Source organism: Stegostoma tigrinum, chromosome 14 (genome assembly GCF_030684315.1).
Source record: "Stegostoma tigrinum isolate sSteTig4 chromosome 14, sSteTig4.hap1, whole genome shotgun sequence".
Classification (NCBI taxonomy): domain Eukaryota; kingdom Metazoa; phylum Chordata; class Chondrichthyes; order Orectolobiformes; family Stegostomatidae; genus Stegostoma; species Stegostoma tigrinum.
This window is the reverse complement of record NC_081367.1, coordinates 62,129,723-62,148,255: the sequence shown is the minus strand read 5'-3', so window position 1 is coordinate 62,148,255 and position 18,533 is coordinate 62,129,723. Positions and strand designations below refer to the sequence as shown.

General features: G+C 39.1%; 1 protein-coding gene across 1 annotated transcript; it reads right to left on the bottom strand.

Moving 5' to 3' along the window:
• Positions 1-1,154: 1,154 nt before the first annotated feature.
• Positions 1,155-8,956, bottom strand: LOC125457441 (extracellular calcium-sensing receptor-like). The gene is made up of 6 exons (XM_048541637.2): positions 8,856-8,956; positions 7,975-8,266; positions 4,503-5,336; positions 4,151-4,378; positions 2,193-2,316; positions 1,155-2,086 (listed from the first exon to the last, which is right to left on the bottom strand). Exons 1-6 carry the CDS (start codon positions 8,924-8,926, stop codon positions 1,155-1,157), a joined length of 2,481 nt encoding a protein of 826 aa, XP_048397594.1. The 5' UTR covers positions 8,927-8,956.
• Positions 8,957-18,533: the final 9,577 nt, after the last annotated feature.

Below are 18,533 nucleotides of genomic sequence, written 5' to 3'. Positions count from 1 at the left end.
ATTTTGTCTGTAACTCACTCTATCCCTTCAAACAATTCAAATACATTTTAAAATAGCTACAGAAGTATTATTGATGCATCCTATTAGTTCCAATTTTCTGATTTGGAGATGACTTACCTATCATGACTCCTGTTCAGTAGTCAATCTTAGATTCATGTTAATATCCACCTCCAAAGACAACGAGTTTAAATCTTGTGCAGCAACCTGACATATGTCACCATGTGTAGCAACATCACCATTCAAAAACCCAGATCCAAAAGTACCATCCCTCCAAGGACCATTGTACTGTCCTTCTGGACTACTCATGCCCCCACCCTTCACCACCACCCCGCCCACACCAATATCTTATTTGAAAAAAAAAAGGTCTACAGACATCTCGTTATCCAGGATTGTGAACTTCTCCTGCATTCAAAACTCAGTTAGAAAGGACTGAGTAAGTTTAATAAGCATGACTTCCAAATTAAAGAACTCCATTCCACAAACAAGATTTTATTCCAAACCAAACATTTAACCATCTTGTATTTAATAATGGTTTCATTAATGTTGTTCACGATGAAAACCAACACGTCTGACAGGTTTATTTTGAAAGAAAAGGATGCATATCCATGGATATTCTCCAAAATATGCGCCAATAATGCCTTTATGTGTTGAAAACTTCTTAACCCTATTGGCTTCAATCAAGGTGGAAAACTAAGCGTGCAGTCCATGACGGATGATTTAAATTGAAAATATTATAGGAATGATCGAGTAAATTAAGTGTTGAATATGAGTAATTTACAATACAATAGTGAATTAAAGCATCGCACGAGAAAATTCACAAATATTGATAGATAAGACAAGTTATCAAATTAAAACTTCATGCAATGAAGGAAGTCAAGGAATGGGGAAGGAACTGAAAGTGACTTCGTTACGTATTGAGAAAAAATATTTACTATACACAATTTGTAGTTCTGATTAAATGAATTTCGGGAGATATATATGATGTGGTTCAAATTAACAGCCCCACATCAAAATTCATCTTCCGTCTGGTGATTATGCTTTTGTTCGACTGGGAAGATGGGTGCTCGTAAAACAGTCGATTTTCTAGCTCTCTACATGCAATTCTCATTCACGATCTTGACAACAAATTAATTAGCAACTTAGCTATCTGCACCTCATTTACGAACGCTTTCAAACATTTCCTTGGAAGCTACTGAGCCCATCATGTTTCGCTTTGTGTTGTTTTCTTTCTTCAGAAGAATAACATAACATTTTGGGACAAAAATACAAATAAGTAGTCCGAAGCTCGAAGACAAAATCGCAAATACTTCAACTGCCACAGCATATTTGCCTGGTGAACTTATATATGCTGGAATGAAAGTTATCCAAACTGCACAAAAGATAAGCATACTAAACGTTATGTGTTTAGCTTCGTTGAAGTTATCTGGAAGTTGGCGAGCTAGAAATGCGACGACGAAACATACGCAGGACAGAAATCCAATATAACCAAGTACGCAATAGAAGCCAAACGAAGATCCCACGTTGCATTCAAAAACAATTATCTCGTTAAAGTGACTAGTGTTTTTCAAAGGATAAGGTGGAAATGTAATTAACCAGACAGTACATATTACACATTGTACCAGGGTAAGGATGTAAACCATCAGCCGTTGTTGTCTTGGTCCAAACCACTTCATCATATTATTGTTAGGAAACGTTGCTTTGAATGCCATCACCACGACAATCGTTTTACTCAATACACATGAGATACAAAGCACAAAACTTATACCAAACGCTACGTGGCAGAGCATACAAGACCAAACTAAAGGTTCACCGATGAATGTAATTGAACACAGAAAGCAAAGTATCAAGGCAAAAAGAAGAAGGAAGCTTAACTCAGAGTTATTAGCTTTAACAATCGGAGTGTGTCTATAGATGTAGAATATTGCGCATACACCGACAGTGGCGCAGGCTCCCAACAACGCCAGGGACACCAGAATGGTGCCCAATGTCTCGAAAAACGAAAGAAACTCGATTTCCTTTGGGATGCACCGGTCCTGCCTTTGATTAGATCTGAATTCCAAAGGGCATTTTATGCAATGAACAGAATCTAAAAAGCACCACGAAACTTGGTTATTCCAAGAGAAATTTTAACGCCGGTACAATGCTGACTCAATCTGAAAAAAACAATGCTCTTTGCAATGGTGCTTCCTTACCAGTTCTGTTACTAATTTCATTTTGTGCACATGGTATGCAATCAAAACAGCAAATGGGTTGTCCTTTTCTTCCTGCTTTCCTTGTCCCTTGATGACAGCTTTCAGAGCAAACAGCTTTAGGAACCTAATTATGAATATGAATACAATGATGGAGAAATATTAATTACTCCACGTGGCAAATCTGTTACATTCAGTCTGGTTTACAGAGGAATGGCTATTTCTGTTGCATTTGTATCCTTTTTGAATTGATTTTACTGTTAGTGACTTCGTCATGTCGCAATTTAAAGCTGTGCGAAAGTGTTTGGAACAGATATGCAGTTGCAGAATCCGGACGTATTTAATGACTTCAAATTCTCATCATAAAATTCATGTGTTGCCTCATTTGTTACTGAAAAAGAATATCGGAAATGAGCAAAATAACATCAAACACATTTTGTAACAAGATAACAAGGTGTGGAGCTGGATGAACACAGCAGGCCAAGCAGCATCTCCGGAGCACAAAAGCTGACGTTGTGCTCCTGAGATGCTGCTTGGCCTGCTGCGTTCATCCAGCTCCACACTTTGTTATCTTGGATTGTACAGCATCTGCAGTTCCCATTATCACATTTTGTAACAATATTTTTAATGACCAAACACGAAAAAAAACTGATTCAGAATCCTGCTACGTTCAACCAGCTCTTTCCCTTGTTATCTCAGATTGCGCAGAATAGGCAGTTCCTACTATCTCTCTCACAAAATAAAAATCATGCAATGCGGACGTTTCTGGCTTGGATCGCATTTATTGCCCATTCCTCGCTGCCTTTGTGCAACATTCCTGAAGTGATGCAATCTATTTCCTGTAGGTAGACCCATAGTGTCATAAACGAGGAACTGACATATATTTTCAAGTGAAGATGGTGAGTGGCTGTCAGGGGAATTTTCATGTGGTGTGGTTCTCATGGCTTTGTTATCAATGTTCTTCTCGATGGAAGTGGGCATGTTTTTGGAAGGCTCTGCCTTAAAAAAACATTGCTGAATTTTGGCAATGTATGTTTTAAGTGCTGCTACTGATCATCTACGATAGAGAAAGTTAATGTTTGGGGATATGCTGCAAAACAAGTGGGCTGCTTTTTCTTTGAATGTGTCAAGCTTCTTCGGAGTTTTTGAAACTGCACCCATTCAGGCAAGTGAGATGTTGCTATCACAGTCCTGGCGTGTGCTGCGTTAGTGGTGGTTATATGTTGGAGAATCTAGAGGTGAGTTACCTACTGCAGGTTTCCTAATATCTGATCTACTTTTGTAGCTGCAGAGTGCTTCTGATTAGTGCAGTTCAGGTTCACTTCTCTGGTATCCACTGGTATATTTATAGTGTGGGATTTAGTCACGCTGATCCTATTGGATATGAAGTGGCAATGATTAGATACTCTATTGTTTGAGATAATCATTGCTTGGGACATGTGTGGCACAAATATATTTTTTCACCAACTATAATGTGCCCTGAACTTCAACTCCCTGATTTTTCTTATATTAAACCTATTCAAGCATGTTTCAATCTGTTTAGATGTTTACGTCTATGTGCATTCATTTAAGATATCGTGACATTTCTTGTTGTCAAACTACACTGTCTTACATTTTGTCATTTTAACTGAATTAGCTGTGTTAAGGCATTCTGCAGTTGAAGTGGATGGAAAAAATATCTCTCTAATTTTATATTCTGTGTTGATTCAGACACTTTTGAATTGGTAAGCAGAACTGTTCCAAGTAAACAAAAAACTTACAAAGCTGCAATTTCACTCATCAGAAAATGGCAGTATCGGGTAGGACACAGAGACGATACAACAACCACAAATTCGGTTCTCCAAAGATTTTTCTAATGAAGGGTCTCGGCCCGAAACATCAACCTTCCTGCTCCTCGGCCTGCGGTGCTCTTTCACCTCTGCACCAGATTTTATAAAGGAACAATTCTCCAAAATTCTTACCGACTTCTGCTCGCCACTCCAAACAATTGCCTCTTCTGTTATCGAAAATTCTTCTCCAGAACCAGCTGATCCATCATAGTGCCCAACATTTACAATGTCAATGTCACCGATGGCATTTGGTTGCCAGTTTACAATGTCATAGGTTGCGACAGGGTCTCCATTTTTGTCAAAATAAACTTTTTCGCCAACCTTGGTTACGAAGTTCACGGTCTTCATGTAATAAAGTAACTTTAAAAAAGTAGAAACACGGTTACATTAATTAAAAAATGTCCAATCGTGAATTCAAACACAGTGGATGTTTTAAATGTAAATACAGCCATGCAGTCATCAAGTTGCATCGAATATTACTCACTTGCCACGGTTGAAAATTTGAAACATTCGCACAACTCCCGTTGGAGAAGGGTCCTTCCCCAATTTTACATGACACCATGTTGTGAAGTGCATAAGCTATCGCATAAGTTGCTTTGTACACGTTGTAAGTGACTCTGTACTGCAACACATCTGTAAATTCATTTTGGATGTTCTTTAAATTTTCTCTCCCCGTGCATTCGTTAAGATCTGAATCAGTTTTTCGACTATCTGTTTTGTTTCCACCACTTAGAGTGCAGCCGAAACAACTTTCCCAAAACTTTTTCACCAAGAGGTTTCCTGGATATGAGGATGGATGAACATTCATCAGGAATTCCTTCAGCCCTGGTATGCGGACTTTGGGAATTGCAACCCCAATTGCACCAGAACCAATCTTTTTACTTTCCTTCGGAGGAAGAAGCAACGTGGAAACCCATGATTCGCCTCCAATCCATTGTATGCCGCTGACGTTTTGTCTAAGCATTTCTTTTAGCAGAGTGCGCATGTTTGATTCACTCACAAACGCAACGACTACTTTTGTAGACGATGTTTTTATGGTGTCAATTGTTTTCAGTAACTTCTCTCGAGTGTATGTTATGTGAAACGACTCCGAGAAGGCCATGCAAACGTCTAATTGTTGCACAGCCTCTTCAAATGCCTGCATTCCAAAGTTTCCATAATCATCATCGCTCTTAACTGTCCCAATCCAGGTCCATCCGAAATGTTTCACGAGTTGGGCTAATGCTCGAGCCTGATAGTAATCACTCGGTATTGTTCGAAAAAATGATGGATATTCCTTTCTATTGCTCAGGCAGGCACAGGTAGAAAAGTAGCTAACCTGTCATAAATAAAGCGGAAAATTTTGCATTTTGATTATATTTGTTGGATGTTCATGATACCAAAGCGTACATAGCGGCGAAAAAGCGCAACGTTCGCAATCGCGCTGTCGGTACAGGAGTGGACAACCTTAAACGTATAAAAAACTACTTATTTCATAATTTCAAAATGTCCCATTCAAATGTTTTCCCCAAATGTTCATTCCAAGCCCTGCTCATTCTTGATTGGCGTTGTCCGAGCTGCAACAATGTCCGCAATGTCTATTCATCACAACTTAACATGATGAAAGTTGTTGTAAGTTCTCTCACTCTCTCTCTCTCGATCTCTCACTCGACCTCTCTCTCTCCTCTTGGTGTTATCTGGGGTCAATTCGAACTGGGTATATGTTGGAATGAGGATCCACTGTCGATCTCGCCTTTTGTCCCTCCCTATTGCATTCGATGGACGGAGAAGCAAAGCAAGATGTAAGACATGCGACTAATTCTATGAAACCAGATTTACACCATCGCCCAAAGATAAAATTACTCTTCGTCAAACCTCTTACATCTTTATCGGCATGTTCAACATTGTTTTTAATTCAAGAATCGGAAGTACAACTTCGAAGAATTTTGTTCTGCTTCTGGCACCAACATGAAGCTCATGGTCTTTCAAGCATGAATTATATATGCTTCAGTGAACGAAAATCAAAACATTGTTTAGTTTATGTTAGACTTATTTCAACTGATAACGTAATGTCTGGATTGTATAGTTTAGCAATCTATTATCGTGTTGTTTGTTGCTGGGCCGGCTTTTCACACATTTTATTCAGGCTTTATAAAGTTTACCTTTTTATTTTGCAACACTTTAATTACAAAACTTCAGGGAATAGCTAACTGTCTAGCAATTTTGATAACACGATATTATTTAACGAAATGTAAGTTATTCTCAGTTTTTGCCTCCTATCGGAGAATTTTTTTCCGTAATTCTTCAGAGGCAATTCAGAAATGTTCACTTGTGTAATGTAGCTTTAAGGTGTTGGCTTCAAGATGGTATTCGCTCATTTTGGAAGTTTCTGAGCAAATCCTCGTTGAAAACATCACACGCCTCAATGCGACTATTCCCGGAATGCGTTACCACATTTAAGGATTGGGTCAAATGGTATCCATCTCTTTTCCGAAGACTGGAATTGAATTTAATTATGGAACACTCTAGCGTACACTCTTTGATACGGTTTCTCTTTCCATAGATATACTTGACCTGACCATTATTTTCATTTTTTAAAAAATTGCATTGTAATGGCAACAGTTGTTTTAACTAAAAATAAAAAAAAACAAATTCCATGGGGTACGATTCGTTCCTGAAATATTTTCAATTAATAGATTAAGGTCTCCGTTAAAATTTAAGATTGACGCAAAGTGTTGAAAAGTGAGCGATCTTCCACTTAAGGAGTTTTTGTAATGGCTGAATTGCCCACTGGTAAATTAACTTAACACGGTTCATGATGAGAACACATCAAAATCTTGACAAACAAACACACTTGACAAAAATGACATAAGGGCTGTTGAGGACACTGGCAGGGTCCAGGCCTTTGGACCGAATGGCTTCTCATCCTGCCAAGAAACTGTGATAGCATCAATGGACAGTTTGATGGTAAAATAAGTAAAAGTCTGATGAAGCCGTTCATTTAATTTTTTAACATGTGGTTTATTTGGCACAATATGAGAAAATGGTGAAGTTGCAGACAAACAAATGGCATTGGCATTACATCATGGCAACCAGTTGAGATTAAATTCCAAGATTACATTTTGAATATAAAGGTAACACCAGGAGCAGTGAAGCTCTAATTGAAGTCAAACAAAAGTTTCCATCTATTTCACTGAAGTCTACTTTTCACGTGATTCGATGTAATGTTCTGAAGAAAGGTCACTGGACTCAAGAAAAAAAAGCTATAATTTATTTCCACAAAAGCTGCCAGACCTGCTGAGAATTTCCAGCAATTTCTGTTTCTGACCTATGTGATTCACTTTTAACCTCGCTCGCAGATGGTCTCAGAAGCCATTCAGTTCAAGGGTAACGGGGGACTGGAATAAAAATATTGATTTTGCCAGTAGTGTTCGGACATCTGGAAGGAACAAAACCTAAATAAAATTTCCAATTTTGCAATACTTTTTTTCCAAAGAGGAATGAAAACATAGTCATAATCCTGTAGCTATACTCAGCCAAAGAGCACTCATCAGGAATTAGAGATAATGGAACTGCAGATGCTGGAGAATCCAAAATAACAAAGTGTGAGCTGGATGAACACAGCAGGCCAAGCAGCATCTCAGGAGAACAAAGGCTGACGTTTCGGGCCTCGACCCTTTATCAGAGAAGGGTCTAGGCCCGAAACGTCAGCTTTTGTGCTCCTGACATGCTGCTTGGCCTGCTGTGTTCATCCAGCTCCACTCATCAGTAATTATATTGGATTCCCTCACCATCCTGAATGAATATTCTGACGGAGATGCAACTGAAGTCTTTGGGCTTTTTTTTTCAATCACCTAACAAACGTTCCAAATTTTACATGTACAATGGATTGTATTACACATATAACGCCACATCAAATACTGTTGGTCCAAATGTGTTCACGCTGCATAACCAAGTTATTAAAAGCCATTTCTTACCATAGGAATTCTGAAGGCACCGATGGAAGGTGCGATTGCTAAAGACTTCGTGGATCCAGCATCTGCAACAATCGCTGAAACAATGGGGGAGCTTTCACAGTTATCAGAGGATGTGATTTCCTCGGGTTTGTTGAGAAACGCCATTGCTGCTTTTAACGATAACTGGGGCAAATTACAAGAATCGTAAATGCGGTATCCCAGTGTGACACCGGGTAGTAGAGCTGTATCGTTATTTATTTCCTCAATTGCAAAAATCATCGCCAGAGCAAAACGGAAAGGTCGGAACCGCAGGCTGCAGAGAAGATGAAGGAATACATTAAAAAAAACACAAAGAAACGATAACACTTATTTGCAAGAGGACTGCTGCGTTGCTGTTGTTGACTATAATTCAGTGGTACACCTCTGTGACAAAACTGGAATTTGGTGGATTTAAGTTGCAACGCAGAGTCTTGAGCACAAAACGTCAACGAATTTTAAGCAAAGTCCTGAGAGTGTGCTCGGTTTCAAATAAGAAGTTAACAGGATTCCCATCTTTTCCTCTTGGTTACAATGTAAGTATTTCGAAGTCGATCAGGCGAGCTCTCGCAATGCCTAGCCAACATCTATCCCTCATTCCGAAATGTTAAAAGAGGTTTCTGACTTGTGATCACATGACTAATTGTGGGAGGTGACGGGGTACATAAAGTGATTGTTAAATTGCTATCGTGACATTGACTAAATGCAAATGTACCTGCTCGATTATAACGCACTTTGGAACCAGTCCACAAAACTGACGCTCGCCAAGTGAATCAGACAGTGATCATTCATACATGCGAAACAGCATGAGGGCAATTGTTTTCAAGTTGCTGGACAAATTGGAACGTCTAATGACACCCACTGACCTGAGGCATTTTGGCGTCTCTGGGTGATTGGTGAGCGAGAAGTGCCGATGCTGAACGTCATAAGAACGCATGCCAAAAATTCCACCCAACGTTATATCTCCATCCTTTGACAAGCCCAGTAAATCAATCCGACCCCAATGTTTGCAAGCCTGCTCATTACTGGACCATGACGAGGTAACAGCAACATTCGCCACCAATAGGAACCAATGATACATCTTTCGCAGGGCAAGAAATTGTCCAGTGCTTCCGGCAAGATGACTCTCTTTTATATATAATCTCTCGCTATTTCCATGCAAAACGCCTCAATGAGTGCCAAATCGATTTCAATCCCTGTACAACATCAACAAATTACTTGGCAAGTCCCTGAGGGAAACACATCACCACTTTAGCCAAAATGAGACTTTAATTGCAAACGTAGTCACCTGTGTACATTCAATCCAATTGGGGTAGCACAGTGATTAGCACTTCTGCTCTGGGACCCATCTCAATTCCAAACTCAGGCGACTCTCTGTGTGGAGTTTGCATTTTTCCCCCCCATTTCTCTGTGTGTTTATCCAGGGTACTCCAGTCTCTTTTCACAGTCAAAAGATGTAGAGGCGAAATGGAACTTGAACTCAAGCCTCCTGGCTCAGAGATAGGCTCACTTCAATGTACTACAAAATTAATTGAAAATACTTATGGCTGCTTGCTCAAGATTTTGCGTATTACTATGATACAGCAATGCAAAAAAGAAATATATTCAACCCTTGCACTGTTGTTTTCAAATTGGCCTTTCATAGTTACCACTTTGGTGATAATTCAATAATTTAGAATTGACTGGCCAACCAATGGTGAAACAAGTCTTGTGCATCTGGTATTTACAAACATCTGCTGTCTCTTCCCTTCTAGACTGGAGACTGCATGAGATGTTGCCAAAGGAACAATGGTGCTACTGTACACCTAAATTAGAGCATTCTCTGTTGTTCTTGGGCAGCAGTGGTTAAGGAATCACATGTTGACAGTAATGAGCAGGGCGTCAATCAAATGAGATGCGAATCTATGGTCAGGTTTGAGTTGGTAAGGTGATGGTTGAAAAATCATTTGGGATGTCTCTACATAGGGATTGCATTTCTCATTCTCATTGCTTTTATTCAGTCTTTGTAAAAGTCAGCAATGTTTTGCTGTTAACCAAAGTGATGATGCTTCAAAGAAGAATAGGTTTGAAACCTCCCCAAACAATGATAATTTAGTTGCAGATCTGTTGCAGTTTGCAAAGAAGGACTTCAGCTACCAGAAAATATTATCAAATGCACTCAGCTCCAATGTTACCAATTGAGTTCAAGCAAATTGTTTTGTCTTAATTAGTTGCAAAGCGTTTGAGTGTTCCTGGAGAATCAGTCATCCAGGAAAGTGAAGAATATGATATTACACTCCTGATTTGTGTCTTGTATACAGTGTTTAGCAGTTTCACAGAGGCAAGTTAGTCAATACAGCATCATAAGCCAATGGCCTACACTAGTGGTCATGTTACTGGCATGTCTGGCTCTTCTTGCTTTCTGGTCACTGGTAGAGCTCAAGCGATTGACTGTGGGGGATAGATTCAGCAATGGCAATGTCATTCCCTGTCAAAGAGAACTGATTGGATTATTTATTTACAGAGACAGCTATTGTCTTGGACAAGTAACCATTGTTACGTGTTAGTTATCAGCCCAAGTCTTCATGTTCTCCAGGGCTTGTTGCATTTCAACGTGAAGTTTTCAGTGCCAGACAAGTTCTGGATGGTGCTGTTCATCGTGCAATCATCATTGTTCATCATGCACTTCTGAATTTCATATGAAGGAATGATCAATGATAAAGTAGATGAAGATGTTTGGCCTTGGGACACAACCCTATGTGATTACTGCAGTGATCTCCTGGTTTAAGATTATTCATATTCAACACCATAATCATCTATGCTACATACGACTTCAACTATGGAAACTTTTCCTCCCCAATCACATTGATTGAAATTATGTTCGCGGCTCCTCGATACATGGTCTTTTAGATGCAGGCCATTTGGCCCATCCAGTTCACATCTGTACTCTGAAGAGCATCTCACCCAGATTCACACCACTACCTTATCCCAGCATTTCACATCATTAATCCACCTAGCCTGCATATCTGTGGACAATGTAGCATGGCCACTCCACTGAACCTGCATATCATGGGGCTGTAAGAGGAAACCAGACACTTCAAGGAAATCTACACAGACACAGCGAGAATGTGCAAACTCCACACAGACAGCTGTCGAAAATTGGAATTGTAAAAGGGCCCCAGAGACAGTGAGGCAGCTGTGCTAACACTTTACTTCACTTCGACTCTTTTACCAATGCTTGGATCAAGGCTTTAATGAAGTCAGGAGCTCAATTACTCTGGTGAAATCCAAACTAAACATCCATGGAGCGATGATTGCTGAGTAAATAGCAGTTGTTAACACTGTCAGCAACACTTTCCATCTATTTGCTGATAATGACAACAATGATGGCCGGACAATTGGAAATTTTGAGGAAGTTTACAACTTACCTGAGATTACATTGCTGTACTCGATACTTCTCTCATTGTGGATGACAATGCCTCACCCTTTAGCTGTTTAGTTGCTGACTGGTTTTGTGGCAACTCTACCTATCTTGTACTTAATCCATTGGATTTGGCTCACTTAGTTCTTTGGATTGCATGCTACATCTACTGTTTTGCATGCAATTCGATGTTTCTAGTGTTGAAAGCTCATTCTTAAACATATCTGGGTAATTGAGTCCTTAGTTTTCGCTTTTGACATAGATTTCAGGACTTAATAAGATTATTGTACATCAGAAACTAAACAAAATAATTCCTTGTGAAATTACCCTCTGTAATTTGAATTCAATTGAGAACAATCATTATCTGAACTACGTGCAAGATAGAACTGCTCAAACAGAACAAAGTAATCTCCCCTTCCAGGAGAAAGAGGGGAAGGAGTTGCATTTTTTTTTCACGTTTTGCCAAATGATTGTAGTAATTTTGATTGTCGATGAAGATTTCAAAGTAAAACAACATCATTAACCCTTATGACAGATTGCTAAGAGGAATGTGCTAGCTAAATCTTCTGAGCTGCCAACCAACCCCTGTCAAACTCTTTAATATGCAACGTATTACAAATGTTTCTCCAACTCTGGAAACGCAATTTTCAAGTGAAGTGAACACATTGAACAATCACACTCAGACTTTTCTATTTATGTGAAGCTTAAAAGTCAGGCTAATAGAGTGAGACACTGTGTTCAATTTTTATCATAGCCAATGGTGAAATTTGAATTCAAATGTCAACTAAAATTCAGAATTTAAAAAAAACAATCTATTGGTTACCATTAAACGCTTGCTGGTAATCGTAAATCCTCAGTTTGTTCAATGTTTTCCTTTCAGGACATGCAACTCCAGGTCCACAGCAAAGTGGTTGCAAAATAGCCTCCAAGATAATAAAGCAAGTATATTCCATCCATCAGGAATTAGGGATTGACAATAAATGCTGGACGTGAATATCGACATCCCAAGAATGAAAGAAACAAGAAAGGGTCACAAATCCAAGATTGTATGCATGTCAGCAGAGCTACAAGGAGAAACCTCTATCTTCAGACAGTTGTTAAGATTTGGAATGCATTGCCTGGGAGCATAGGGGAGATGGATTCCTAAAAAAAAAACTGGGTATGTATTTCTGGAAGGGATTAATTTAGAGATAGAATGGGAGAATGCGAGCAGTTGGAAAAACCTCTGAGAGTTAATACAAATAGAACTCAATACTAAATTTCATCTGATATTTTCTAATATATCACCAAGTAATTACAATACTACTCTGAACATCCTGCTTCTGACGGCAATGCAATAGAGAGAGTTACAATTTTTTTTAATGGATGAGAGTAGCCACCCAGAAAGAATGCTTCCATGAGGTTGACTGGAGAGATGAGTCACCATTGGGCACTTGCTGAACCTAGCTTGAATATCTTAAGATATTCAATTGCCTACTTTGATCATGCAAGTTGTCTATTACAAATTATAACAAGGTCACATCTTTGCAATTCATCAATGGCAGCTATATGAATATCCATGTTGGAAACACATGGGTCAGACAGATGCAGATACAGATGCAAAGCACTTGCAGCAGATCCCCCATGTTGGTCAGAATTGAGCACTGCATTATCAAGGGTGAATGACCCTTTGAACCAGGCGCAGAAGTGCATTGCTTGTCATGAAAACTGACACAGGTTGATATAATGTTAACACCATCTGAGAAATGTGCCTATTTGAGTATGTCTCTAATTCCAGCCAAACAGAGTGGACCTAATTCTCGTGAGTAACTCATGGCTGTAATGGCCCCGAAGTAAGAGGAGACAAAGGAAACAGTATGTGATGCAGCAGAGTGAGGTTGCACATGAGGAGTCAGGTATGATGATGCCATTGCGAGTGGGTAAAGCAACGGGTGGAAACATCAATCCTTCTGGTAAGTAAAAAATGGCACAATCCTGTGAACACACGAAACATCCATCACCAGTGGACAGCATAAATTCAGAACTGTATAATGCATTAATACCACTCTAATCTATCATAAAGTTTGACTAGTCAATGAGGATTCAAGAGAGATTCTAGGACTACAAGACCTCGCAAAAGAATCTGCCATCGTCAAAAACAAGACATCATGAGCCTTGTACATGCTCCAGCAGTGCAGCTACTCCTGTTTTTTGTGGGATTTTAAGAGTTTATTTTCCATGAATTCATGGAACACAGATTTCATCGGTGGGACCACCATTTCTTGCTTATGCCTATTGTCCTTCAGAAGTTGATGGTGAATTGCAGCCTTAAGCCACCATAGTCAACTTATAATAGTTACCCCCTTGCAATTCTGTTAGAGAGAAAGTTTCATGATTTTATCCCAGCAAATGAATGGATGCCATTATATTTCAGAGTCTGAAAGCTCAGTGGCTTTCAGAGGAACTTGGAGGTGGTGGTGTCTCCATGTATCTGCTGCCCTGATTATCTTTTTCGTGTAATTTCAATTGTAAACAAATTGACATCACAATAATAAACAAATTGGATTTAGGCACGTGTGGCAGCATGGTGGCTCAGTAGTTGGGGCAGCAAGGTGGCTCAGTGGTTAGACGTTGCCTTACAGCACCAGAGACTATGGTTTAATCCCACCCTTGGCCAACTGTCTGTGTGGAGTTTTAACGCTCTCCCCGTTTCTGTGTGAGTTTCTTCCAGGTACTCCTGTTTCATCCCACAGTCCAAATATGTACAGGTTAGGTGGATTGGCCATGCTAAATTGTCTGTCATGTTCAGGGATGTGTAGTTTAGGGGAGGAGTCAGGCTGGGATGATCTGAAGGTCAGTGTGGACGAGTCGGGCGGAAGGGCCTGTTTCCATACTACAGGGATTCTGAGATGTCACATATGCAAAATAACATCCTCCAGATAATGTATAGACAAACCAAAGGTTATAATTTGAATTTTCACAAATACATTTATATGAATGTCAGCAAATATTGGATCTGTAATGTCTGAAAAGCTGAATTAATTTTAATGCTGAAACACTGGTGCATGCTATTCAAGTCAAATAATGGATATTCAGAATTTTAAGTAATTTAGAATGTGTAACTTTTTGCATGTTTATTATTCAGATATAGTATACGAATAATTGTCAAAGAAAGCCAAGGAAAATGAGGTTTTGTGAAATCATAAGTTTAATATTGAAAGAATTCATGGTCAAACATGGGATAAGGATTAAGTCCTTCACCCCATTGACACTTTCTCTTGTTCAATTAGATTATTGCTCGTCTGCAAGCTAAGAATGTGGCTTTGGTTACATGATCTCAGAAACTGATCAATCAGAGCCTTTGCACATCAATTCCAATGCATTTCGGATGAGAATTATCCAGATTTCTCCAAATTATTTGTGTGGAAAAATCGTTCCAACCTTGTTGCCTGAGTAGCTTTGTCCCAATTTTAAAGTTATGACTGATGTTGGATGTTTAGACTGGAGGACATTCTTTACCTCTTTATGTCTTAACCTCCTTTTCACCATTTTAATCATTTCAGTTCGACCACTTCATATGTGATAGCTTATGGGAGGGCAGTGCTGACTGGAAAACAGGATGAAAAACAGAATCAGATCATCCATGATGCTGTTGAATGATGGAGTACGCTCAAAAGTTTGAATAGCCTAATCCTGCTCCCAAATGCTATGTTGCTCGTGTGTTTTCTCTAATAATTGAAGTTCAAGACAAGACATGAAACCAGGTTTGAGGAATAATTAGAAGTTTCTTTCAAGTTCACGAGCCTTTGTGCATCAAACGTTTACGTGTTTTCTTGTCTGTTGGTAGAAGACAATGTCACATTTAGGAACAAAAAAATGGAGACAGATAGGCCAAAGCTTGATGCCAGAAGACCGAACACTTCTGCAGTCATGCATTTGCCAGGGGAACTCACAGAAGCAAGAATGAACGTTATTCAACAACACTGATTAGAAGCATGCTAAAAGTAGTAAATTTGCCTTTGTTGAAATTATCAGGTAGTTTATGTGCTGAAAGGTAACAACAAAGCAAACATAAGGCAAACTAATAAGATGTTTAAAATAATTAACGGTTTTCAATGGATCGGTTAGTGATGTAATTAGCCGGGTCATGCGTACGAAGACACTGGAGAAATGTAAGGATGAAAGTGGCCAGGCACAATTGTACTGACATAAATCATTTCATTGTGATGTCATTAGGAAAGATCGCAATAAAGGCCATCATTACCACTGGCCAAAACACAGGAAATGAAGATCACAAAAGTAAAACGAAATATTGTGTTGTGTAGCAAGCAAAAGCAGTCTGTTGGTATTGCAACGAACATAATTGTGCAAAGAAAGCAGAGCAGTGCTGCAAAAAGAAAGCAGAAAGCTTAATTCTGAACAAAAACTCAACCTGCTGGAAAAGCTTAGCAGCCTGGCAGCATCTGTGAAGGAGAAAAAATAATCAACGTTTCAGGTCTAGTGACCCTTTCTCAGAACAGTTTTGGTTTTTATTAAGCTTAATTCTGAGTTGTTTGTTTTAACAATGGGAGTGTTCATGTGAACACAAATAATTTTGTTTACAGTCACTGTGAAGCTAGTTCCAACTAATGCCAGTGTCACTAAAACAATTCCCATGCTGATCTCAATGGAGAGCAATTATGTTATCTTCGGTATGCATTGATTTCACTGTTCACATGGCCAATAATCCTCAGGGCATTTTAGACACTTATTGTGTCTTTTTAGTAGAAGAAGTAAAAGCACATAAAGTTCTTTTTTTATAGAAAGTAAAGTGATATTTATAGGTTAGAATATATGAATAGTTAATGATCGTGTGTGCACGTGTATGCACATATGTGTGTGTATGCACGTGTATGCACGTGTGTGTGTGTGTGTGTGTGTGTGTATGCACGTGTGTGTGCGCGCGCTACATACATATAATATTTTTAATCTTCAGCGCACTGTACACAAACAAACAGTAAATAGATTGTCTATTTCTCGTCACTTTCCTTGTTCCAGCTGTACAACTTTCAGAGCAATTTGTTTGTGGTCCATAATGTAAATAAGATAAATAATGTCACAGAGCCATAGATTCCGACAGCACAGAGACTGGCCCTTCAGCGTAAACTGGTCTGCACCAACCAAAATATTCGTCTATGCTAACCCATTTCCTTGTAGTTGGCCCACATCCTTCTAAATCATTCCTATCCATATGTTCATTTTAAATGTTGTTAATGTGCCCACCTCAAGCACATCCAGTACCAGTTAATTCCATATGCTTACTACCATTCGTGTAACAAAATAATTGCCCCTCATGTACCCACATTATTTCATCAAGTACCTTGAGCCGATGCCAGCCGATTCAGCAACTTTTGGAAGAAGACTGACCGTATTCACCCTATCCATGTCTCACATAATCTTATAGACTTCAAAAGATTACCCTACAGTCTCCTATGCTCTTAAAAAATGTCCTAGCTTGTCCAACATCTCCCCACAACCTTGAGTACTGGCAAAATGTATGTAAATTTCTTCTGAACTATTTCAATTTGCATAATATCCTTCCTACAGCAAGGTGACCAAAACTGAAAACAGTTCTGCAAGTGCGGGCTTACTGATGAACTGTACAATTGCAGCATAACTACCCAATTTCTATACTCAGTGCACTGACTGATGAAGGCCAGTGTGACAAAAGCCTTCTTCACTGCCCTTTGTCCCCATGTATTTCTGACTCCAGTTTCAGAGAATTGTACATATGAACTCCAAGGCCCCTCTGCTCCAACACGATCCTTAAGGCCCTATCATTCACCATGAAGCTTCTCCATTGATTCAACTTTCCAAAATGCAACCCCTCACACTTATTTAAATGAAACTCCATTTGTGATTTCTCAGCCCACTTGCCAGCTGATCAAGATCCTGCTGTAATGTTTGACAACCTTCCTAACTGTCCACATCGTTGCCTTTTTTAATGTCATCCGCACACTTACTAATCATGTATTTTACATTCTCATTCAAATCATGAATATTAATAGCAAATGGCAATGGTCCCAGCAGCAAACCTTGAGGAACATTAATAGACATAGGCCTCTGGTCCAACAAGTATCCTTCCACTACTGCTGTCTGCTTTCCACCTTCAAGCCAATTGTGCATCCAAATTGCCAGCTTTTGCCTGTGTAATTGAATCGTAATCCTGGAAGAACTTCAACACAGCACTAAATAAATAGGTGATTCAAGAAAATAGATCACCGTCACCACAAGGTCAACCATAAATGGCCATGTCAATCATGCCACATTACAAGAAAGATTTAAAAAGAAGTGGACATTATAAACTAAATTGTGCAATTTTGTGGTTTGTCCAATGCAATGATGTTGAGGATACATGGACTTTTAGCAATCAACAGTTATGGCCACCTCCTGGATGGTCAAATACATGGAATGGTTATTGATATGATCCCTGACCAGACCACCAATTTTATGTTAATGTGTCAGTAGATATCACCATGTTATTTCCACTATGGGGACATCAAACTATGTCATGCACTGCTCATAAATCATCAATGTTTACATGTTTCAACTGTACACAATTTCCAGTGACTTATTTAACAATAAAGCCGTTGCTTTGAAGGTACAAGGAGACTATACTAAACAAGATGCCAATACAATCTCTAACACATGTAGAACTTCTCCTTGAGAAACAGAATCAATATTTGATAAACTTTCATATATAATGTGAACAAAATCCTGGAATACCTCTCCAAAGGCATGATGGGACCATATACTGCACATGGGCATATGGCCTGTAGTGGTTAACATAAGCAGCTGAACACCACCTTCTAAATGACAATTAGGGATGGGCAATAAATACTGACCAGACAGCAAAATCCGTATACCATGAGTGAATAAAGAAACACATCATGCACCCACACATCAAACAGGTGTTGCAATAAAAATAGATCCCATGGATTTCTCAGTAACTATTCACGTATTTAAATGTCTTGATAAATCATAGATTCCCAAGAAACTTTACAAAGGAATACAAATCTTCATTTTTGACGATCCATCCTTCAAACTCCCTCTCGTAAGCTGTTGCCACATGGACTCCCACAATGACTACTCTGTTCCAGTGATACATACTGCTGCCCTGTGTTCA